General features: G+C 38.5%; 1 protein-coding gene and 1 long non-coding RNA gene across 5 annotated transcripts in view; both read left to right on the forward strand.

The window, feature by feature from the left end:
- The first annotated feature begins 276 nt into the window (after positions 1-276).
- LOC308070890 lies at positions 277-6855 on the forward strand. 2 transcript variants are annotated; one of them, XR_013930914.1, is made up of 4 exons: positions 277-381; positions 470-530; positions 665-719; positions 4595-6855. It is a non-coding gene; the product is annotated as an uncharacterized lncRNA (long non-coding RNA). The 2 variants fall into 2 exon arrangements; XR_013930913.1 differs by having other exon boundaries at positions 665-6855.
- Positions 6856-6889: 34 nt separating this feature from the next.
- The window catches only part of OTOG (otogelin), a 98021-nt gene continuing 80197 nt past the window's right edge, over positions 6890-24713 (forward strand). For 2 of the 3 annotated variants that reach the window (XR_013930883.1, XM_080405465.1), the window contains exons 1-10: positions 12393-12763; positions 13160-13278; positions 13652-13857; positions 15404-15534; positions 16292-16398; positions 17254-17363; positions 18196-18321; positions 19480-19588; positions 20395-20441; positions 21322-21467. Coding sequence is in view for 2 of the 3 variants with exons in the window: in XM_080405465.1 (XP_080261591.1) it covers positions 12458-12763; positions 13160-13278; positions 13652-13857; positions 15404-15534; positions 16292-16398; positions 17254-17363; positions 18196-18321; positions 19480-19588; positions 20395-20441; positions 21322-21467 (1407 nt within the window). In the remaining variant the exon portion in view is untranslated. The other variant, XM_080405466.1, reaches the window with a different exon arrangement.

Below are 24713 nucleotides of genomic sequence, written 5' to 3' on the forward strand. Positions count from 1 at the left end.
CGCAGTCTTACAACTGCCCCGGTTTCAGCTCCTGCTAAGAAGCCGTGACACTAATCGTTTCTTAAACCCCAGAAGGGCGGAAAAGTGACAATAAACGTGTGCGGAGCTGGCGAGGTCGGTGGTCGCTGGGCTGCGGGGAGCCCCACTGCAGAGCGAGGGGCGGCGTCCGAGGCGGGGGCTCGGGGAAGGGCCGGGTCGGAGGGCGGGCGGGCGGCTGATAAACCCCTCTGCCGCCCCGCCCGGGAGGGTGGGATGAGTTCAGGGCGCAGGTAGCGGCTGGTGTTGAGGGCTGGAGCTCCGCGGGAAGCCACTGCCGCCTGCGAGCCCGTATGGAGGCCCGGCTCCTCCTCGGGGCGCTGCTGTGCGCCTGGCTGCCGTCGGGTGAGCCTCCTCGCCGCGCAGGGCACGGGGACGGGAGGGAGGGTAGGCCAGTGCCGACCATCACTAACCTGCCGCCTTTGCTTTCCAGCCCTGTCTCCGTGGGGCGCCTGGGCGCAGCTCCCCGCCGGCGTGGACGTGCCGCTCCCCAGGTAAGAGCCAGCCGGGGGATAGTGGGGCTCTTTCCTCGCCGCCGCTGTGCGCGACCAGGCGGGCGGCAGCCCTGAGGTGGGCCGGGGTGGGCCGCCCGGGCCGAGCCAACCCTACCTTGTTCTTCTGCCCTCAGCCCAAGCAGCGCCGCGGGACAGCAGAGAGGGGACGGCCTCGCCGCGGCGACGCTGGTAGGGGACGCGGGCCGGGCGCTGTAGTGCCGGGCGGGCCGGGGCGGCCGGGACGCGCGGCTTTTTCCTCAGCGGCCCCTTCCCGCCTCTTCCTGGCACCGCAGCGCGACCGGGGCTGAGGCGGCGGCGCGGTGCCGTCGCTCGCGGCCCAAGATGGTGCCTGGGTTTCCCGCGCTGCGACGCTGGTGGCGGGATCCTCTGAGTGGCGGCTGGCGGCGCCGGTCTGAGGGACGGGTGTTATGGTTGTCATCAGCATAACGTGTTTCTGTCACCTTACCTGAATAAATCTGTATATTACCGTGATACCGTCAGTATTTCTGATGGCTGTTCTACTCTTGATGATCCTTCAGCACTTACCCTTCGAACAGCGTTCAATGTGCGTTTTACCTTGGGCATGAGGAGTGTCAGACAGGTACAAAAGGAAACTTGGGGTTTAAAGTGTTTAAGCAGTGAGGGAAGGCTGTATGTAGAGATTCGGCTGTCCAGAAATAGTTACACGTTGTATGATGCATCCTTGCTCCCAGGTAAGCTGAGGTCTGGCCTGGCTCACCCAGCAGGAATAGCTTTGTGGCAGCCCATTCACTTGGTAAAAGTAAATGAGCTGGTAGTATCGGATCGCTACAACTCTGTCCTGGGTTTTGGATGCGGTTTATCTTGGCAACTCGACTATATCGCTCATGGCGTGTTGCTAAAATGTAATTAGGGTTTGTGGTTCTTGCTCCCTTGTTTGAGGGTGGGAAAAGGAAAGTTTGCTTTGTGGCCCTGGTTTGTGGCTCTGCAGAGGGGTTGCCTGCCTTTCTGCTTTTTTTCTGCTCTTTCTGGGAAAAGCTCAGAGCAGAGAAAAATGTGCCACATAGTTGCGAACAGGTTACAGCCACCCACCGATAAGAGCAAATTGCGGTTCCCCCCCAAGAATTTATGATACAGTAGTAGGCTTTGTTTCCTTTTGTGCTAGCCTACTGAGCAGAAATCTTCAGTAAGAAATATTCTTCAGAGAAAGAAAAAAAAAATGAATTCACTATTAGCTTTCAACTGGTAAGAACCTGAAAAGTAGTTGTTCTAGCCATTTGAACTGTCTAAAACTAACAACAATGCATTTTTACATCTTCTTGCTTTTAATAAGCTTCTTCAAGAGGAAGCGGTAAAGCAACATAAGCGATGATGCTTAATCCCCCTGCAGAATTTTATGTCCATGAAGACTTAGTTAATGACATATCTTCTGAGATTAGTTTTCAGTCAAATGTCTAAATAGGTATTTAGAACACAGAAGACACCTGCTATTTTAAAAATACTTTGCAGAATTGTGCACAGGACTGAGAAATTTGAACGGTAAAATTCTAGGGTATGAAAATTAAAGGCAATAACCAAGTCCTTAGATACAATTGTGTAGACATAGCTGGTGGTGTTTATAAAATTTTGGAAATATTTTGCTCAGTTACTTGTATCACTGTAGACGTCATATGTTGTAGCTAATGCTGTTTATTAGCAGGTACTGTATTTGTCACTGAATTTTCCTTAAAGAAAACTGCTTTCTGTAATTGTGTCACTGAAATGAACATTTTAGAGGATATGGCTGCTGCTCTTCATGAGGTGAAGTGAAGAAATTACGTGAAATGGCTGTAACATACATGTTACTGTATTAGGTGAACTAGCTAAATGTAAGTAGATACTGCTTTTAGGAGGAAAAACTTTTTTCCATTATAAGTCATTCGCTTCTGAGATTCAAAAAGTTCATATTAAACTGAGAAAAATGTTACGCTAGATATAGGCAGTTATAGAAAAAAGGTAGGGGGTTATAGAGAAAGTGAGCTACATAGTTCTAACAAAGACATACTAATTAGGAGGTATACTTCTACGTGTCATGAGCATGGCAATAAAACCACATCATGACAAAATATCAATGGGTTTTTGTAACTTGGCAAAGCAGGTCTGCTCCTCTTTTTTTCTCAAGTAGATGATATAGGCTGAATAAGATTTTGTGATTTGATATATTGCTGGCTTTTTTTTTTTTGTTGTTTTAAGGAAATGTAAGTATTTCAGTTTTGAAGAACTGTTAAAGGCACCTTTATAGATCAGTGCTGATACTGCTTTCCCTTAAGCATGATAGTGCATTTTACAAGACTGGTTGTTCACATTAAAACCAGAAGTTAGTATTATTTCCTTAAAGCATATTTTCTACAAAAGCTTGTATGGAAATTGCTTTCTGAGTAACACATAGATCGCCTTGGATATTGTTTCCTCTCAAAGAAAAAATGTGAGGAATATTAAACAAATTATACATGCTCAGCTGCTGTCCTATTTCTTTCCATTATTAAAATGCTCGCTTTCAGATGGGTTGTCTTTGTTCACAAGTTTACTTGAACCTAAGCATTCAAAGCTGCATCTTAAAGAGCAATTTCCAAAATCTGATCTACAGTGCCTCTTTGTGTAAATAATTGGGTTTATACCTAGTCCCACTTCTCTGTAAATGGGGTAGACAAAGTAATAAATTTATTAAATGGTAAAATTTTGCACTTTGAAGAAGATGGGAAGGAACTCATGTTCACAAAACATAACTGGACTATGCATCATACTTGGGTAAAAGTGTGAAATGTTGTCTGTTCAATTTTCCTAGATTCTGTTGAATGATTAGTGATCTTGACTGACTTTCAAGCTGTTAACAACCAACCTGTTGTTGTTTTTTCTTTTTCTTCTGTTGTTCTGTTGTTTTGTGACCCCCTCCTAAGTATTCATGTGAGTTCTTGTTATGCTACCCTGGTGAGACTTGGTATATTTCTGGTTCAGAAATTATACATGTGCAACTGTGTAAATAATTTTGTATTGGAAGGAGAGGTGGAGGGATTGTGACTGGCACCACTGCTGGATGGAAGAATGAAGTGGAAGTTGTATTTATAGATGAATATGGCAAGAATGAGGGGAGGGAGTCAAAGTATCATCACATATCAATTTATAGAAATTATTACAAAATCAAATAGACCCAAAACACTGGGTTTCTAAAGGGCAATTTATTGGAGAAAAAGGAAGGTTCATTCACCACAATAATTAGAATTAATAAAAGAAAACTCTTATTATTTTTATACATATTTTAAATAAAAAATATTTAATTAGACATATTAATTAATCATAAATTAAAACAAGAAAAAAACCCCAAGAAAACAAGATACCTTGGTGCTGACTGTTGAAGGCACAAGTGCTTATGAGAAAGGAAATACAAGAAAATGAAAGCTTTGGTTTGTCATCCTGTATTTTTGGATGTTAGAACAACACGACAAGTTAGGGAGAAAATGGTAGGAAACATTTTGAAAACTAGCCTGGGTGTTTATGATATGTTGGTTTTTTTTTAACAAATAAACAATTAACCACCAAAACCATGTTGATTTTGCTGGATTTTTTGATCAAGTTCTTGGAAAATCATGTGAATTGAAGACATTACAAGACATTTAGTTAATTATTATGATGGTTTTTAGTGATTTATGCATGCATATACTTTAGAATTATTTTAAGTAACTGAGTGATAAGGATTTTCAAAATAGCACAGTGTTTATACTGAGAATTATGTTAGATGCACATGATGGTACAGAGTCTGTAACTGAGAATAAAAGCAGTATGGAAAAGGGCACAGAGGACAGTGTTTGGACATTTTAGGCATTTTTGGCTTAACTGGCTTAAAATCTGCCTGCTGTCTTCAGATATCAAGTACTTTGATGTTCCTTCACTGGAGTCTTGAGTGACTGTACTTGGTGGTTTTTGGTAACTTTTTAGTAAGCCAATATGAAAGAGTGAGCTTTCTAAAAATGGTAAAGTCACTGATAAGACTATGAAGAGATTTTTAAAGTGTTGGTTATAGCTGCTGATTTCTTTGTTCTTTCTGAAAGGAACCTGGAATGGCATTTTATAATGCTTCATCTGCTACGATACCCTTATCTCAGAACAGGAGACTTCACAGTATGAAATGTGGACTATCTAGTAAGTTACTTATGTTTCTGCATGAAATAACTTCAGTTGTCCTTTATATTCTGCATCATTTATTTATTTTTATGAAGGAAAAAAAAAAGCTCATACAGGCCTTCAGGGTAAGGGGACTGTACCTTGACTGGTCTCAAAGGACTACAGGAATATGACAATTTATCATGGGATTTGACCTAGCTTTAAGTTTACACTGGGTTCTGGTTTGATCATTTGAAAGACTGTAACTGCAGTTCTTTGAACAAAGAGCTTTCAGCAGGGAAATGGCTCTTGCAGTGATATACCTAAAGATGTGGATTGCCGCCTAGATGCCACTGGATTATATGTCCTGTATCTGTTCTCTGCTTGAAGGTTTTTTGTTTGTTACTTTTTTGCTGAGGTAATTGTGGATGCATTTTGTGTCTGTAATCTATAGGTTAGCCAGGTGAGGTACTCTTGGCCACCAGCTTGCAGAGGTGGGCATTTGCTTGAGGAATTTGCATTTTGGCTTTTTTTGCATAATATTGTTTTCAGCAGCGAAGTGGACAGGCTTAAATCTCTTTGCTCAGGGGTAAAGGATCCTCTGTGTTAGCTCGTCTGTACAGCCTGTGTCATGCTTTTCTTGTACAAAGGAGAAACAAGAGGCAAAGTAATTCAGAGTAATTTTAGTTAGTGAAGTGAAACCTAGTTTCTTTTCAGTCAGCCTGATTGGTTGCATTGGATGTGGGACCTACCTAATAGTGAATAGTCTGGATTTGTATTCCCTGGCTTTATACCACAAAATGCAAGGCTGATGTGTGGACTCTTATCAATTGTGATTAGGGTTGCATCATCTCCAAAAGCTTTTAATTTCTTTGTTTAATACATACTGTTTTGAGAAATGTGTAGCTGAATGTGGAGGAATAATGGAAGGGATTAGAGAAATGTAATATTACTCAAACAAAAACTAACCTGTGAACCTCTCCAGTGTATGAAAAATATCATTTACGTATTGTGTATGATAAAATTGCTCTACAAATGTAGCTGTCTATACCAATAAAACCCTCTGCTTTTGAGGGTTGTGCCAGCTTATTGACCAAGAAGTATTTATTTTCCTAGCTCTGATTTTTTTAACCAAATAAAGCAGATATAGAGACAATATATAGATCATGCTGAGAAATTTGTGGCCATAATAATTGTTTGGTTTCCTAGGTTTATTTTTTGACAAGTGGAAATTCCTTTAATGGGACTAGTGGATTTCATGTTCTGCCCCAGAGCAAGCAGCTAGAGAAGACTTTTAAGATGCATTGTGCTTCTGCTAAAGTGTGTAATAATAAACTTGCATATAAACCCTTTACAAGACTTCTGTTTAAGATCTCTTGCAAAAGATTTATGTGCAAATTTATTAATTCTTAAATAGCCTTAATATTTAAGAAAAGAAAGGACAAATACCAGAGGGAGAATTAAATGGGTAGCAAGTATCTAATGCTACTCATCACAAGTCTAAGCTTTTAAAGGAGGATGTATTTATGATGACAAGAATTAGGTTTCATTACCCTCTGCAGATTGACAGGACAAACTTTCTGTTTCCTTTCTAACTTGTATTTCTATGGGACAAAGATATTTCATAAGGATTTTCCATTTCTGATGTACTTGGCTTTGGTAAGAAAATGTTGTTGGACACATGCTTTAAAAATTATTAATGATTGCCCACAGTTGAAGGCAAATAAAATCAGGATTATTAAACTCTTGAAACAGTGAAATACCTAGACTTGGAAGTTTCCCTTTTAAATCCCACTGAACTCTGTGTGGGAAATGGAATCCGTCATTAAAAACAAAACAAAAGAACAACCTGATCTGCATTGTGCAAGAGTTTCGGTAACATGCTCTAAATGCTTAGAAGAATTGTTTAATTTTGGTCCTTCCTGTTTGAAGAGAGATAGAAGCTGTTATAGCTCTGACCTTGGAATGTGATTTGCACCAATCTGGGGATATTTGAAATAGTAAAGATGCTTCTTTTGTGGGTTGTTGTTGTTAATAAACCCAGCATGGTAGGTTGTCAGCTGCTTTCTCTAGTTCAGTCATGTCTCTATGAAAATTATTCTATGTCATACTTATAAAATGATGTTTATGACAGATCTATATTTCATCCTATTGTGGTCAATTCTTGTTGAAGTAATATTTTTTTTCTTCCTGTAGCTCTGTCCATATAGATAAACTAACATGTTTTATGTGGATTTTTTATACGGTGGGTGTGTTATTTATTGTGCAATAGATCTCTTTACCTTTGCATTGTATTAGTCAAAGCAGTTTAGAAAGTGATGGTTGTGTCTTATATGTCAATGGAACAAAAAAGTTCAATAGTACAAGAGATAAAATCTTCTGCTAGTTTTTTTGTACCCAGGGAATATGGGATTTGTGTTTGAAATGTTTATCAGAATAATTGACAGCAGTTAACATGTAGTTTACATAGCTGTAAAACTTGCAACTTACTTCCATGCAAACCTGTTTTTCATACAAAGTTAAAAGAAACAAACCAACAAAAACCACCAACCCCACCCCCAGCAAAAACTCCAGAACTAAAGCATTTTAAGAACCTGGGACAGGCAAAACAAATTATTTCTGGAAGTAAGTTTCAAACTACTGCTGAAAATTCCTAACAGGTTAAACACTTCAAATTTTCTTGTGTTGAAATGCTGTACAGGCATGAGTAATGTTTCAAGTCTCTGCTACTATAGGAGATGCTTGTCCTTTGAAGTATGTGTGCTCAAAGACTGATTTCAAGAGACGCACCAGAGCAAAAAATCTGCAGCTAACTGGAAGACTCTTAGAATTGAAGGATTAAAATTACATCCTACTCATTCACCTCAATCTCAAGAAAGGAAAATTTTATTCTTACATGAGGTCTTTGTCCTCATTTCAAGGCTGTATTGCATCCTGCTGCAGCCTGTGTGCCACAGAGAACTTGTGCATTTACAGCTGGATGCTTTCAAAGACTATGAAGTTGAAGGATAAAAGATAATGCAAGAAATACTTGTTGTATTGGCTCTCCCATAGTCAAAACAACACCTGAAAGCTTTCTAGAGAAAGTGTGCAATGAAACTTATACACAGTTACAAAATATAAAGTATCAAGAATGTTGACAGCAAAGTTTAAATACTCAGTTTTAAGCATACCTTCTACTCTTTCATGCATGGCCATAGATCCAGTTCATGTTTCTTGCAAATTTGTATCCTCAACTGCTTTGTTTTTTCACTTCGCCATTTCAGAATAAAATTTGTTGATTGTAGTTTGATAACCTTGAGACAGACCTCTCTTCTACACTTGCATAGAACTTTTAAAATGTGCCATCTTTTAAAGAATCCTGAAAACTATGAAGTCTTTTGTCTATTTCTGTAAATGACTCTGTGGAGCTCTGAAGCTGTTTGGGCCAACATTGGTAAATAGGCAAAATCGTACAAAATGAGCGAACAGACTGGACCTTGTAACCTACCTAGCTTAAGTAAAACTTTATCACTTTTAGGTCTCTAAATTAGTATCTCATACTTCAGCTTCTCTGTCCAAGTGAATCTAATAATGAATAACTTGAAAGGAAACCTGTCTTTGGTGATTTGCATTAAACAGATTTTTCATGCCGTGTTTTAAGTAACAGTAACAAAATGCAGCATTTCAACACTAGGAAGTGCTTAATATTTTACAGAAAAACACTAATAGAAGGTCTGCATCAGTCACATAATCCTCAAGAATCAGTAGTGTATTGATAATGGTGTATTACAGTGAGGCCAAAATTCAGTTGGAGCATCTGGATTTACATGTTGCTTTAAAAAAAGTATTTCAAAGTTGATGTGCATGGTAATTTGACTAGTTAGACATGTTCTTGAATGTGTTGGATTGCTTTCACTTCTGAAAAAACTTTAAAAGATGTCTCTTTGATTTAGTACCTTAACCTTTGTATGGGATACAGACCCAGGCTTTCTTTGCAGTTACCTCTTTGTGCTTGAAGAGGACAGCTGTTCTTCGGTGACTGTATCTCACTTCATGCTGAAGGACTTCACATTATAATTACTTTCAGCTATACTTATTTCATTCCTGATCAACTTATTAGAACATCAGAAGAACAAATCATAGGTGAGCAAACCTGGACACATAGTTCATTTGCAACCGAAATAAGTTCGAGATCTTAAATAGTCATCAAAGAAGTAGGAACGTAAGAAAGCATTATAAAATAAGTGGGCACTGTATCATAGATACAAACCACCAAATATATTGCATCTATGTAAATGCTTATTTTGATGAAGATGCCTTCGAACAATTGTCATATGAAATTGGCAGAACTTGTGCTTGGAACCCAGCTGAAGAACATTTGAAAGGCTGACCAGAGTTGGGTGGGCCTGTACTGTATTTCAAAAGGGATTTTGGAACAACTTCTTGTCAGGTCTACATGATGCTACTAAAGCATCCCTTTTTGGAGGTCAACAGCAGTAGTCCTTTCTGTGAAGCTTGAACATTGATCTCCAGAAACACTTGCAATGAAATGCAGACAGGCTAGATCACTCTCACTTTCAAGGGCTGTGATAAATAATGGGCATGAGGTTCTGCTACTGCTTATAGGGTGCCAGCTGTGGCCTGAAGGCTCTCACTGCCTGACACTGAAGAATTAAGAGGAAAGATGAACTAAAATGGAAGTCCATGTGCCCAAGGGACCAAAGTAACCCTGCCCACATATTGAGTGGGGTTGCAGCTGTTTCAGTAATTACCAGATGGTTAGAGTATTTATGTAGTGAAAGCAGCAGAGAAGAATTCAGACCCGTGTTGTAAGATGATCCCAAGTCTTCACCCTGTTCAATAAAAAAGGAATTTGAGACGTTACTTCATGACAACAGTGGTGGCATTTTCAGAGTGACCTGCAGGTTTTAATGGCATCGCTGGGTAGAAATCCCATTTTTACTTATATGAGTCAAATCATGTTACTTAGGCCTACCACTTTCTGCGAGAAAAGTCTCATCAGTTTTCAGTTACAGATTCCAACCCAATGCACTCAATTGGCATAATGTCAAAGGAAAGAGAGGAGCTAAGGATGTTTTAATAGAGGTCACCTTCAGATAAACAAAGGACATAATATTCTTCCATAACCTTTCCTGATTTTAACCTTCACTTATTCCTGATGTTTATTTTCTTTCTTGTAGGTGTTACAATGATTCTCATGTCTCTAGGAGGGACCTAAACTTGTGATGTGATCACACAGGTTAGCTTATCTAGGGAGTTTATATTCCTTTAATGACAAATCAGTGAGCCCTTTGTTACAGGATGTTTATTCTGGATGCCTGAGGAAATATTTCTGTGTTAATTGAGTAGAATCGGATGGTTAAAGGAGGCCACGTTATTTACAGTTGTAAGAGCACTAGGTGTAATCTGAATCAACACTGTATTCTTCTCATTACTTGGTTAAGGACAACTAATGTTGGCACACAGAGCTTTTCCATATGGTGTAAGGGAAGGCACTCTACAGTCACGTAAAAAAGGACATAAGCAAATGCAAAAGTGATGTTTATCATGTTTTCTCAGAATCATACATGCACAGACAAAAGATAACTCCATAAAGAAAAAAAATGCTTATTATTGAATCATTTGACTTCCAATTCATATTTCACTAGCACCCTTTGTCTCTAAAAGGTAGCCAGGGAGATCCTTCCCGGTGACGGTAAGGGTCCCCATATCAGCTGCCTGTGTTCACAATTCAAATGAATGTGGCTTGAAGCAGGTTACCTGAGCTATGCTTAAAGGGGAATCATTCAACCTGAAACATCAAAAGGGAGCTAACTTCCTCTGCGGCTGAGAGGAACATGACTTGCAGTCTAATTGCACATTATTGTAACTGGACAAGCAATAGGGCATAATCTGAGAGAAGCAAAGAACAGAGACCTGAGCTCTGATTACACAGGTCTCGCAACACTCAAGATGAAAAGGGATCAATGTCTGCCTCGCTTGACAAGAGTAATAAGACTTTTGCATTAGTGACAGGATTGGTCACTGTGAGTATGTAAATGAGATGGCTTAGCCTGAGTAAGTAGGGACCTTTTTAAGTTTTGCTTGCATTAGTTTTTAAATTGAGTTTATGCTGGCCAGGTAGAGAAAGGAGTTAGATATTTGGGCTAGCTAGGCAAAGGAGTGCTCTCTTACTTTGTTTGCCTCCAGCATGGCTTTTTTGGGGGGTATTTGGTGGGGTGTATTGAAAACAAAGGCATCAAAATTAATTGTTTGGATATTTCAAAAGTTTTCATATAAGAAATTAATATTTATAATAGGTTTGTGAATGGAGATGGCCATATATACACCAATAAACTGCACTGACAAATTTTGGCAGAACTCAGTAAGCAAGGGTTGTGTAAACTTGTAACTGAAGGTAGTATTTTGTAAAGTCATGTGGCCTGAAGTAGATGAACACATAAGCTCCTTTTTTCTTTTTTTTTTTTTTTTTTTTTCCAGATTATGTTACATTGTACATTTCTTGAAGTCTTTCTCATTTTAACATTATAGCTAGCTGTGAGCAGAGAGCATGTTTCTTTGAAGTTTTTAGGGTCTCAAAAAGCAGAAGGAACTTTAAAAATGACCTTTTTCCTCATTAAACATCTACCTTGACCACACTTTAGTAAAGCAGTTGGTGATGGTGTTTGCAGTAGCCTCACAAAAGGCAGAAGTCTTAACAGCATTTAATCCATGAATTCTGACAAGAGTTTGCATGTGAATTAAATGTTGGTTGCACAGTTAACTTTGTGTGTACATCTGAAAGCAATTTGTGTGGTAGATACACTTGTGAATCAGATGAGGTTTTTTAAGAGGCTTTTGGAAGTCTTGTTCAAACTGAAGTAGGAGCTTAAAAGCAAGCTGGAGAGTGTTTGTATAATCTTGTTGAAAATGCTCTTTCTGATTTTTGCAAGAGGTTTAGTTGCTTTTGGCTGGGATATGTTCACAGGATACTCTCCACGTGCAGCTTGCTTTTGGATTGTTTTCGTGTATTTAAAGCTGTTAGTAAGAGGGAGTCAGGGAACTTGCTTTGTACAGTAGGCTCATTATACTTGGGCATTAAATTTTTCTTTGCTTAAATGTTTGTCTCTAATAAAATTACAAGAGTAAGCAGTGGTCTCTGTGTTTGTGGAAAGTGTGACTGGTATACTTAAAAGTTGTAAGATGGAAGGAGGGCAGGCAGCTGAAAGATTTACAGCTGCTATCTCAATATTTGTATTTCTCGGGTAGTATGCTCTTGTCCTGGTAGGGTATACCCATAAAACATTATTTCTAGCAGTCTTTTATATAAGGATACATGCACCATGCTTTTCTGTTTGTGTAATACTTGTTTACTTCCTCTATTCATTGCTTAGGGGACTAAACACATGTCAGACTAACAGGTTTCACAACCATTTTGATGTGGCTACTCTAAATGTGCACAGATTTATTTCATCTGGTTGTCTGTCTTGATGTGAATCCTTAGGCATATGTTTCCTGTTCGCAGAGCTTTGTGGGATTCTCCTGGACTCTTAATGTTGGCATCTCCTGTCATTCATGGAGTTACATTTGGTGACAGAATTGCATCTTAAGAATGAAAATTGTTGTAATTATTTTTAACATGTCTTGTTTTATCTACTCAGATTCACTTACATGCTTTAATGGAGGTGAGTGTGTCTACAGAGAGCTGTGCAACTGCAGTCGATTTAATGCAACTGGACCAAGATGCCAGACAGGTGTGTAAAGAGAGAAAACTAACTGGGTTTCTGGCATTGTACTTGGGTTCTCACAGCTAGAAGAATGACTGCCCTATGCCTAAACTTTCCTTTGTGCCCTACTATTTTTCCCTTCCTTTCTTTTCTGTGGTGATATTTCTCAGCATACCACATACACTACTACATCTCAACAACATGTTGACTCAAAAAATCAGCAGTATGTCTGAAGTGACTCTCCTTTTATTAGTGTATAACACAGGTGCTGAAAGAGATCATATATGCAGAACGTGGGGTCAATATAACTTTGAAACTTTCGATGGACTGTATTATTATTTTTCTGGGAAATCTACATATGCACTTGTGAGACACACTGAATTAGATGAACAGAGTTTTTCCATACAGGTAGGGGACTGTACTTCTACATTCCTTTTAACTGTTGGTGAACATGCTAATGATGCATTAATTTTAAGAGGTTAAAAATAACTTGAGATAATAGTATGGGCTTCTAGAATGTAATCTAGATATAATTTCAATGTGATGTGGGCTACCAGTTACTATAGCACAAAATATAAACAGCTGGAAGAAGTGATGTGTGTACTTTCAAAGCCTGCTGCTGCTGTGAAAAGAGCACTCCCAGAACAGTGCTAATTGTACTCATTTTTTGGGGAAGGGAAGAGTGGGATAAAACTACTTGTTCACATGCTGAGGGTGGGATTGGGAGTATTAGTTGTGTAACGTGTGGATTACAAAGAATTTGATGAAACTCTTGACTTTGACACTAGTGATTTTATTTGGCAGGTGAATAATGATCCTGAATGCTACTCTTCTCCTTATTCCTGCAAACGGTCCATTAGTTTATTCTTTTCTGGAGATGAACAGATAAAGATGAGCAGTGAAATCACCTATAAAGGATCTGGGTAATTGCACTTATGTTTCTAATGCTGTGGTTACACTGGAATTAATCTGAGTACTGCTTTGGTAAAATAGATGTAAACTGGATCACTTAGGTTTTGGTACTGTAAAAAAAAGTATCCAGACCACGGCTGTAATAATTACTCTCCATCTACAGAGTAGTGTCTGAGGGAGGTGATGTCTAAAGGAGTGGTATATAGTATTAAGTAAAAACATTGATACACATCCTTTGATTTTTTTTTTCCTGTTATTTGCAACTTACTCTTATTTTAGTGGAGTTACTCAGTATTTATATTGGCGATTTTCACACGTATGAGGAAGTCATGAGATACTGGTATTTTCTCATGTGAAGTTGTTTTTGGTTCTGTGTCATTTCAGAGTACAATTACCTTACATTATTGGAAACTTACACATCCAAAAACTAGCTGGATACTTCCTAGTCAGGCACCAGTATGCCTTTAGTCTGGTTTGGGATGGGATGTCTGCAGTGTACATCAAAATGGCACCAGACTATCTGGGCAAAACACATGGACTGTGTGGAAATAATAATGCTATCCTGCAGGATGATCTCGAAACTAGTTATGGTGAGTATTTAAAATATACTTCCTGTCATGCAATACAGATTTTTTCAGGTGAAATAAACATTATTTTGCATAGTTTTTAATTGTAATGCTAACTGCATTTAAGGAGGGCAACTTCTGAAATGGAAAATATGATATGGAAGTACTTCTGGAAGATGATACTGTTAGTGAAGAGGGCCAATTTCTATACAGGTGGGGCTCTGGGAGATTTTTAAAAAGTTGTCTTACTCAATTATCTACAATTATGTTTATATTTCAGTTTCCTGGGACCTGAAAGCTAAAATCTACTTTTACTTGTTAACTGCCCTTTTGGCAATTTTCCAGCCTGTGGAAGCCTGAGATACTGCTATTTGAAATAAATCAATAATTTTAATTAGTAAATCAAATGAATGAAGACTGCCAAATCTTGTTTGATCTGGCATTCCATTTGTGCTAACATTTTCAGTAGTTACCAGCCATCCTTCAATACCAGCTCCCAAGAGTCTTGGCTTTCAATAAATACTGAACAAAGACATCTATAAAATGAAAAGAACCAGGGGGAAAAAAATCAGGCCCCTTGAAAGATATTTGGTTAGGCAATAAAAAAACTCTGGAAATCATTGCTTTGTACTGTTTAACTCTTTGCTCCTTCTTAAAATTAGGATATTTCTATAGAGTATTACTTCAAAGCTCAGAGTTTGTGGTAGGTTTCCTTTGTCGTTTGTGTGTGCCACTCTGTTTCAGAAAGCAATGGCTCTGCACTATTATCAGTCCTTCCCCCCACTGAATAGTTTTGCTCGCTAAATCAAAGTGTTTAAATTAGTACCAGGAACAATAGCTCATTGTCCTTGTTGCCTTCAGAGACTTGCCTCCATCCAGCCACCTCTCTCTGGGTATCTCAGTTGCATAAAGCTGGGATTGTAGCACAAGTTGATACACTGCATACTGGCTTTATCCAGTTAGCTTGGGAAGCAGTACTAATAAAGATATGGCAAGATATGCATTCATGGGTAACCCAAGTAATAATCCATGTCACCACTTGTCTATGATGGATAATGCCATCACTAGCTAGTTTAATACTAGTGTGGATGTTTCTGCTTATGTGAAAAGTCACACTTTAACTTGGTTAATGTAGACAATCATTTTGTACCATTGCAGCGACCCAGGAATGCCTCATCTTTCTTGTTTTTTAGACTTTCTGCTGGGAGTTTCATATGAAGTAGCAGCACAGACCTACGTATACACAATTTATTACAGCTTTTCTTTACTTTCTTCCATTCAAGAACTGTGGCAGGAGCAGTCCTGTTCCCTTAAAGCCCTTCCTTGCCGAATCACCTGAGTGAGCTTTTTTCTGCCATTCTAAAGTCTTCCTACTTTAGTCCTTTTTAAAAGTATTTTTCTTTCTTGAAAGGACTAGGTTGTCTTTAGACATCTAGTTGTAGGAAGGGTTTGGTGCTCTCTGCTTGATGTGGTGTTTTGATTATTGAGATGTTTCCCTGGGAAATCCTACAGAAATGCTGTTGTTCTTCCAAGTCACTGTGTGACTCTGTTGTGTCTCTCTCTTATTTAGGAAAAATGACAGACGATGTAACAGAATTTGTAGAGAGTTGGCAAGAGGATCCTCCACAAGGAACACCCAGTTGGGATAAATCTCTTCTCAATGAACCACCCTGTCTGAAACAAAGCCATGAATCTCTACAGGTTTGGATCAACACAAAAGGATTATTACAATAGTTGGTGATTCTAATTAGAGTGAGAATTTAACGTAACACTTTGAAGAAGACTGGAAATACTCGCAGTTCCTCTTTGGAGACATGGAGTGAAATAATTGCTGCAGCAGAGCTTTCCCTGTCCTCTCCCCGCCCCCCCCCCCCCCCCCCCCCTTTTGTTCTGTATGTAATTCTTAATCTTTTGAAATATAATATTGCCTGCTTGGCAACCAATGGAAGTGCTTTAATCTGGGTCTAAATGAGTGAAGAGTCGTGAAGTTCCTATCCTTAGGAAGGATAGAAAGGAGTGGGCATGCAAAGACAGAATAAGGGCACAGTTAATTTGTCCATCACATTGAAGTAGTTTTTCCTTTTAAGTAATGTTTTCAAGATATGACCCTGAAGTGCTCTGAAACTGAAGATGATACCAGGCATGTTTTATTTCTTTTGCCTTTCACTGTGTAATTTAACAGAAATTAAGACTATTTCAGGTCATCTGGGTTTAGCTGCAACATGGTCTATGTTCTTGGGGAAGGGATGTATTTTACTAACATTGTTGTGAACATGGATGCTGTGAATACTCTGGCATGGAGAGCAGTGTGTTGCTAGCCACTGCCTCTAGCTGATGAGAGGAAAGTGATTCCTAGTCACAGTCTGAGATGTCTGTTCTGATTTTCCATAGTCTTCTGTTCTGCTTAGGTTTATTTCTGAAAACCTGTTCTTCACAACAGCTATCTCATTAATTTCAGAGGGCATACGCTTTGTGTAATATCCTGTTACATCCTCCGTTTGAACAATGTCATGAATATGTGAGTCCTCTTCCTTTTATGGCAAGCTGCACCAATGATCTTTGCATGTAAGTGACTGGTTTTGGGTAATTCCAAAGCTATTATAAAAACATTGCCCTTCTATCATAAGAATGAATTGTAGATGTTAACAGAACGAATGTGTGTCTTTTTCTGCATATTAATTTTTATCTAACATTCTTTTATTATCTTAGTTTTCTCACTTGTTCTAGCTTTACTGCCAGAAATTTTTGCAGAATTGTTCCTGTTTTCTTTGATATAAGGATGACCAAAATCAGGCCTAGATATTTTCATAATTTGTTAGTGTACCTTCACTTGAGTATGGCATCAATTATGATTTTGAATGTGCAACATCATTAATATTTCTAACTTTAATGAAAAGTAATAGTGAATAGGCCAGTTAGGCATCCACAAGCCATAGGTTAATCCAAGGAAAAGAGGAATTTGATGACTATTTGAATTTATGCTATCATTTCACAACCTGCTACGCTCCTTATTTTAACTAGTTAACTTAACAGGCAGGACAGGAGAAGATAATTTCCGTTTCTTATACCATGGTGCCTCACTGGCAGAAAACTTACACTTCCTTCTTGTGAGTTTCTAGAAGGATGTTATTCCTTTTATAAAAATCAAGACCTTGATTCAAGTCTGTTTATACTGCTGTGTCTCTGGCTTTCATGGATTTATTCAGGAAATTAGCATCATATCTCAAATACATTCATGACTTGTCTTCAGGTATGTCAGAATGTCTTACTTTTAACCTAGCCAAACAACACAGTACTTTAGAACTTTATTAAAGCAGGTTCAGACAACTTGGTTGTATGCAATGCAGGAGCAGTCATGAGGTTATGATTGCGTGTTTGAGTGTAGGTGGAAAATAATATATCTATTTTTATTTGTGTAAGGTCAGCAGTTGATAACGCAACTTGGTGTCGAGCATTAACTGAATATGCCAGAGCATGCGCCCAAGCAGGAAAGCCGCTTCATGGATGGCGAATGCACTTTCAGCAGTGTGGTATGCAGATGCTTTTGTACTTGGAAATACTGCTTAGTGGTTGTGTCTTGGAAAGAGTGCCCTTCATACTTTTACTTCTTTGTCTTTCCTCCCATTTTGAACTCATATAGTTCTTAATGAAAGCTAAAAGCATAATTATGGACTCGCCTCAAGGCTACATAGATGCAATGGGATTTCTTTTTTATTTGTACTGAATGTATTTAAAGAACCAAGGTTCTTAGAATATGTTTTAAGAACCTTCTTATTAAAACATTAGAAATTCTTTAAGATGATTCACCATTTGTTTTTTCACAGAGGTACTCTTTCAAATATTGTCAAAGTCTTCATAGCTTTCTGATACATGAAATGCGTGTCATGAGCATTAAAAATAAATCTGAATTGCACTTGCATAAGTCTTCATCTTAGAAGTCACAGCAAATAAGTTGGAAAGAGATCCATTTAATTTGTCCACCTGCCTGGAACACAGGACCCAAACTGCCTTGTCATTCGTGACACATTTCCCCTGTGTTTCCAAGAATGTTTATTAATTGATGTTCTACCACTTCTTATGCTGGTCTAAGTATCTAAATAGCTCTGCTGTGAGAAAGTTTCCCTGAGTCTCCCTTGGTGTAATTCAAGATTATTCCTTCTCAATGCACCTTTAATGGCCAGAATGTGAATATATGTATATTGTGTATGTGTTATAAAAAACATTTTTTCATTGATCTAGACAACTGATACTCAGTTGGCTTACCAAGAAAGTAAATACCTGAAAGAAATGTGTACAATCTATATAAGCCCTGAGGCAGTAGTACAGTAGCTTTTCATTTCTCTACCTGTTCCTAATTTTTAGTGATTACTTGTACTGAACCCTTGACCTACAATGAATGCATCAACTGTTGCCCTGTTTCATGTCATCAACAATCACAGTGCATTGACAGTGATCTTCCCTGCATTGATGGATGCTACTGTCCAGATGGTAAATTTTGCTTCTCGAATACATATCATTTGATTCCATAAAATTTTCTACTGTTCTTCCTGTTTACATACCTATATAGCCTGGCTAGATCAAGGCATTCACAGGAGCTCTTTGTAAGTGCAGTGCCAACAGAATGTGGATGAATGATCTTGTTATCCTCGTAACTCACAAAAGCCTTTTCTTCCTGCTAACAAGTAGGAATATGTTTCATCACAGATCCACATTCTAGCTGTAGAGTTCCACAATCTGAGTGAAAAATGGGGTTTGCTTTGTTGTTGACAGGGCAGCCATCCTCCTGATTCTGGTGGCTGCTGCTCATTTTTAGTTTTTTTTGTTTGGTTGATTGGTTAAGTGTTTTGGGTGTCGGGGGGGGGGGGTATTTTGGTGGTTCAGGTTTTGGGTTTTTTTGGTGTGTGGTTTGGGGTGGTTTTTTTTCCCTGGAAGAGTGCTTGCAAGGTCAGATGCTTAGGAGAGCTCAGAAGTGTGATATGACTAAAACTCATTCATGTGGCCAGAAACAGCTTTTGATACTGAGATTCTTATTCTGTTGTATGGTTCTGGCAAGTGAAGTATTTACCAATGTTACCTATGGCAAAACTTTACCCTTATTACCAAAATATACTTTAGTGTTTGGTTTTCCCCTTGTTGCTGGCTTCTCTTGGATGCGTAACTACTTAAAACAGGATAGCGGAAGTTATGCCATGGATCTTCAAGTTTTATTGGCTAGTCTTTTAGCCTCTGGCTTTCTAATAATGGAATAATTAAGACACCCCCCCCCCCCCCCCCCCAAATTACAGTAAAATAAGGACCAAACAGTAACTTAAAACATAGAAAGGTGCTCAAAGCAGCATGTATTGGTGCTTGTGTGTTTGTTTTTGGTTTTGTATGGGTGGTTTCCTCCCCTGTCCCTCAATATTAAACTATTGTTATTCATACTATTGCTAGTGTGTCTCAAGTGGTTTAGGCACTTGGTCCATGTAATATAATTAATTTAATATAATTCAAATGCATACTTGTTCTGCAAAAATTACTACGAAATAGTCTGGAGTTTTATTGTCATACATGAGCATTTGTGGTATTCTTGGGTATAATTGTTACTGCTCCATCAGTCATTTGTACAGATATTTCAATTTTTCCATGTTGTTTTATTTCTTCTAGGCTTAATTTATGAAAATGAATTGTGCGTCAAGCCTATAGACTGTCCTTGTGACTACCATGGAAGTTTCTTTGAAATGGGTTCAGTGGTTTATGAGGAATGTAATAATTGGTTAGTAATTTTTCTTTTGATGCTGTGGACTTAATCCTTTCATGCTCATAAAAGGGAACATCCTTGCATAAAGTTGTTAAGCCCTCACTGTTTCTATGTAGAAAAACTGTTGTTCCATACAAGTTATGCAAGGAAGGGAAAGATAAAAGAAACTATAGAGCTATTAATGTAAGAAGAGCAAATGACAGATATTGCAGAGAATACTGTAATGTTTAATAGCACTTTTTTTCACCCTGAACTCTGCTTCAGACTAAAAAGTATCTGGAATGCAAAATGTCATCAGGAGAATTACTTTGACTTTTTGCCCCTTGTTTATGTTGTCTCACCTGGATGCAACCTAATGTCACTGTGGCACTGAGCTGCTGTTTTGGGAATTTCTAAGTTAATTTTATACATTGGAAAGAAATATTTGTGGGAAGAAGTAATACCTTTTATTGGATCAACTTAATTGAAGAAAATGGATGAGCCTTTTTTTTTAAGTAGTAAGATTAAAATTGCTTGTGTTAATTATTCTTAATTTTAATAATCCTTACCTTTTATAATGGTTATCAAGTTGCAAAAAAGAAAGAAATGGGTGCATGGATGAGTTTCCAATTGGTCATAGTCTTGTGACAAGCTCTTGCCACACCATCCAGGCGTTCTAGTCACTGTGATAGCCCTTTTGTGAGACTGGAGACACTTGGTGCTCATTTCATAGGGAAGGAATCCAGGAAGAACAACGAAGGGACAGTCATATATGCTTCACATACACACACACACACACACAAAGAAAAAATAATTATGAAACCTTTTGGGTTTTATTTCAGCACTTGCATTGGAGGAAAGTGGATTTGTACAAATCTTACGTGTCCGGGTATGTGGAAGTCTTGAATACTTAACTATTTAAAAGCTGGATTTTTACTTGGGGTAAAATATTCCTGTTATACTGAAATATCATATTAAGATCTATAATTTGCATTTCTTTCACTTTCTACATATTAACCCATCAATATACACATATTAAATACTAAGATCATCTGACTAGCAGGCATCCGCTTTTCGATGCAGCGTAGTAATGCGTCCCTCCTATACATCACCATAATGTCTCTGGTAGATGGCACTACCTGGTCATTCTTATCATTCAACTAAAGCTTCCTCTGCAATCTGCACTTGAAACACTTATGGCTAGATTACTTTTCTTTTTTTCTCCACAGTACTGCTGCTTAGCGATATAGTATCCCAGTATTGTACAAATATCAGTTAGTAATTTTCACGTGCCTGTGGAATAATGGGTTTTACTCTCCTCACTTCAGATAAGCAGCTAAACAACAGAGATTAAGGTCAAAAGGATTTTGCACGTTAAAGGTACCCATGACCTCATGGTTCTAATAGATGCCAGTAGATTCAAGCACTGGTCTCAGAGTTATCGGTTAACTGTGGGAGTGCTTAACATTTCTGCAAATAATCTCAGATCCACAAATTAAATACCCAGAATGTAAGGATCACACACATTGCCTCCTTCTGGGGTGACAAATTGTTTATATATCGTGGCCTGGCAGCAGGTAGAAACTTCCTAACAAAAGCAAGGATAGGGTTCAGTTCCTAAGTGTGTTCCTAGTACCTGGTTATTATAGGAATACAATTGTATAAATTATAGCATGTATAGAGTATATGAACTCTACAGCAGTAAGAATGTTGAGAGTGCACTGTCTTTTCTACTCGACATACTTTAATATGTTATTTATGTTTGTCAGCTGAATGCTCAGTTTCAGGAGACATTCATTTCACGACCTTTGATGGGCGCAAATACACTTTTCAAGCTACCTGCCAATATATTCTAGCAAAAAGCCGAACATCTGGAGCATTTACTATATCCTTGCAAAACGCTCCTTGTGGACAGGTAAGGCTTAAAACCTTCTTGTAATATTTATATCCTGAAGGGTTTATTAATTGGAGGGGGGGAAAGTAAAAAAAAAAAAAAAAGCTACCTGCAATTGAGCATATTAAAATTTATCAGTAGGAACAATTTTCCTTAATGATGAAGTACTTGAAGAACAACAGTGCAGAGGAAGTCTGTTTGTACATTCTCAAGTTTGCTTGCAATAAATAAGAAATATTATACTAGCGTTCTGATTCAGTGTTCACTGAGGTCATTCAGTAGCATGTGGTGGTTCATGCAGCAAACCCTGGATGATGGCTTACTTTTCTTGAGCTTTCTGACTATATCTTTCTGGATTTGCAGCCAGCACAAAATAAGCCTACTGCTTGAAGGAAGAATGACTTGTTTTGTGCCCTGAATATAGATTTCTCTTTCAGCTTGAAATTCACTTACACTGATATGAACAACTTTGGATAGCTTTTGGGACAGCTCTTTCTGATTTAGGTGTATGTATACATCTGCATTACTGTTAAGTTGTCATCCTGTACAATTAATTTCAGCCAAACATGCATATGTATATATATAGCTGATACTATGGGTGCTCCTACTTTATATTTGAAAGCTTCTGGTACTGTACACAGAAGTCACAAAGTATTTAATATGCTTTATGTCCAAGACTCATTCACTTTCCTTTGTTGTGGTGTATGTGGATTTCTGAATATGTATTATTATAACAGTCTTGATAGGTCTTGTGATTTTGGGGAAGTTAAGACAAGTTAGAAAAGATCTTATACATAGGTGGTATGAGAGGAGTAGTTGACTGACTTGAGCTGTTTTCTGGAGTTAGGCTTTTCTCACTGACTTTCATGAGTTCTGCATGTACACCTAAGGGCAGAATTTGGCCCACATTTGTATTAGGGTCATAATGCTACCATGGATGTCTACTTACGAAGCTGCTGGACTTGCCATAGCAGCAAGATGTTAAACTTCGTATCTTTGTCAGATTTATGTTGTCTCCAATGGTCTTGTGTAAGGATTTTTATGTAGGAGCAACTGTACTGATATTTGAAGTGTATATTTAGAGTATTTCTAGATCATTAGGCCCAAATTTTAGTTCTTAAGAGGATGAGCTTCCATATTGTTGCAGTTACGTACTTCACGTAAAAGCAGTTGTAGCACCATTAAATTTTGCTTCGGTGATGGTAATTAATTACACTTCATTCTAGTTCGTTTCTTTTTTGTTCTAAAGAAATGTATGGTTCTGTAAGTCCTTTTACACTGATGAGCACATTCATTCTTCTCTGCAGCTTCTATTGTTCATGCACTTGAGATTTCCATGGGAAGAGAAGTGGTCATATAAGTTGTCATGCCACTTTCTAAATGCTGTTTCAGTAGTCTTGTCGTTGTGCACTAAAATAAACTACTCTGAATGACAAAGAAGACCTTTAAGCAGAAGGCAGTCATATTAAAGTGGCCTTGACAAGTTTATTATAATAGAAATTATTTATTTGCAATCCAGGTAAGAGATGGGAAACTGAGTGCATGAAGTCCCCTTCTTCTCATCTCAGTAATAAAAACTGAGAGGTAAGAAAAATAGCGTAACTGGATAGAGACCAGTTAAGTATATGATCCACAAGTATATACCCCACTATGTCTTCTGTGGTTCCTAGGACAAATGTGTCAGGACATCAGGTGAGGTATGTGACAGGGTGCTGAAGAAGTAGATTCCCGTGTGGTGAATAGGACTGCTTTATTACGCTATAACAGCCTCTAGCTCTTTGAGGGAGAAGAGTTACAGTGAGGGCTGTGAAATGAGATCTTGATGAGACACGCACATCAAAAAAACTTCTAGACTTTAACCTCTGTTTGCATCATTCTTTGGGTTGGGAAGTATTTGCAGATCCTGCTAGTTTATTATTTTCTGTTTACAGGAAAGTAGAGACTGTTTCAAGATACACCTGATTATTGCTACAATTCCCCACTTCATGTGCATATTTGGCTTAGCTTATTCTGATTTTAATGACCTCAGCTGGCTTTGTTCTGTTCTAACCTTGGGATCCTGAAGAGTTAAATCATCTAGAACAGGGGTCCACAAACTACGGCCCACAGGCAGGATACAGTCCCCCAGGGTCCTCAATCCGGCCCCTGGTATTTACAGAGCGCGCCCCCCCGCCCCCCCCCCCCCCCCCCCCGGGGGTTGGGGGGGAAACCAAGCAGCCGCAGATGACTGCCTGCCACTTCATCTGCACGCCGACCCCCTGTTTAAAAAGTTTGAGGACGCCTGATCTAGAAGAACAGAAAAATAGAATAGCTGTGAAGCAAAACTTAAACATAGGCATTCAGCATAGGTGTAGCTCTGGGCGCTTAGCATAACACTCAGAACTCCTCAGAGTCCAAAAAGCTTGAGAACGGTGGTTGTATATTGAAACTGTGTTCTGTACTATGTGGTTGAAGGTAAGCAAAGGGGATGATCCCCAAAGAAACACTCTAGGCAACTTTTTTCTTCAAATGAAAGTTGAAGCATGGTTGACTTCTTGCAGAAGCTCACAGTGAGACCTGTTGAAAAGCCCCATTAATGGACAAGAGAGGTCTGGAGCAAGTATCTGCTATGGTAATGTGCAGGATATCTATTGTGTGTCTCATTTCCTTTTGTGTTACAGAATTTATCTCTGTGTAAAACAGACAGAAATATGCCTTTTGCTTTAGTTGTGGTGGTGATGCTTTTGTTGGGGAAAATGATTATCAAATTAAGGCAAGAGCCTTCCAGTAATTCTTAAATCATTTTCACCCTGATTTAAGGTCTTTGCCTAATGTGTCTCTGTGTTGGAGTGCTTTGTAGGTGAAAAACAGATTCTCTTGGCTTTTACTACATGTTGGGCTTCATACTTCACCTAGCCTTTAATAAAGCTAGTCTGATCAGTCCCTAATAGGTATAGGCTTTTACAGAGGTTTGAGTGAAGCATTCTGAACATCAGAGACTTACATGGTATGTTTCAGGGCTACGTGCTGCTAAATTAATTATTAATGTACAAGTCATAAGAGGGTAGTGGAAACAGTTTGTGTATTATAACACAAGAATGTGAGGCTTCAGTGCAACTATTCAAGTGTCTAACTATCAGCTAGCTGGTACCACTTGGCAAAAGAGCTGCTTTACAGCTCCCTAGGCACCATCCATTATCTTTTTCCCATTTATAAAAATTAATGAATTGAAATGGGAAGCTAAAAGATTTGTAGTGCAGAATCTCATATTTCTTGATGGTTTGAGAT

The sequence above is a fragment of the Falco punctatus genome (assembly GCF_963210335.1).
Source record: "Falco punctatus genome assembly, chromosome: 10".
In the NCBI taxonomy this organism is placed as follows: Eukaryota; Metazoa; Chordata; class Aves; order Falconiformes; family Falconidae; genus Falco; species Falco punctatus.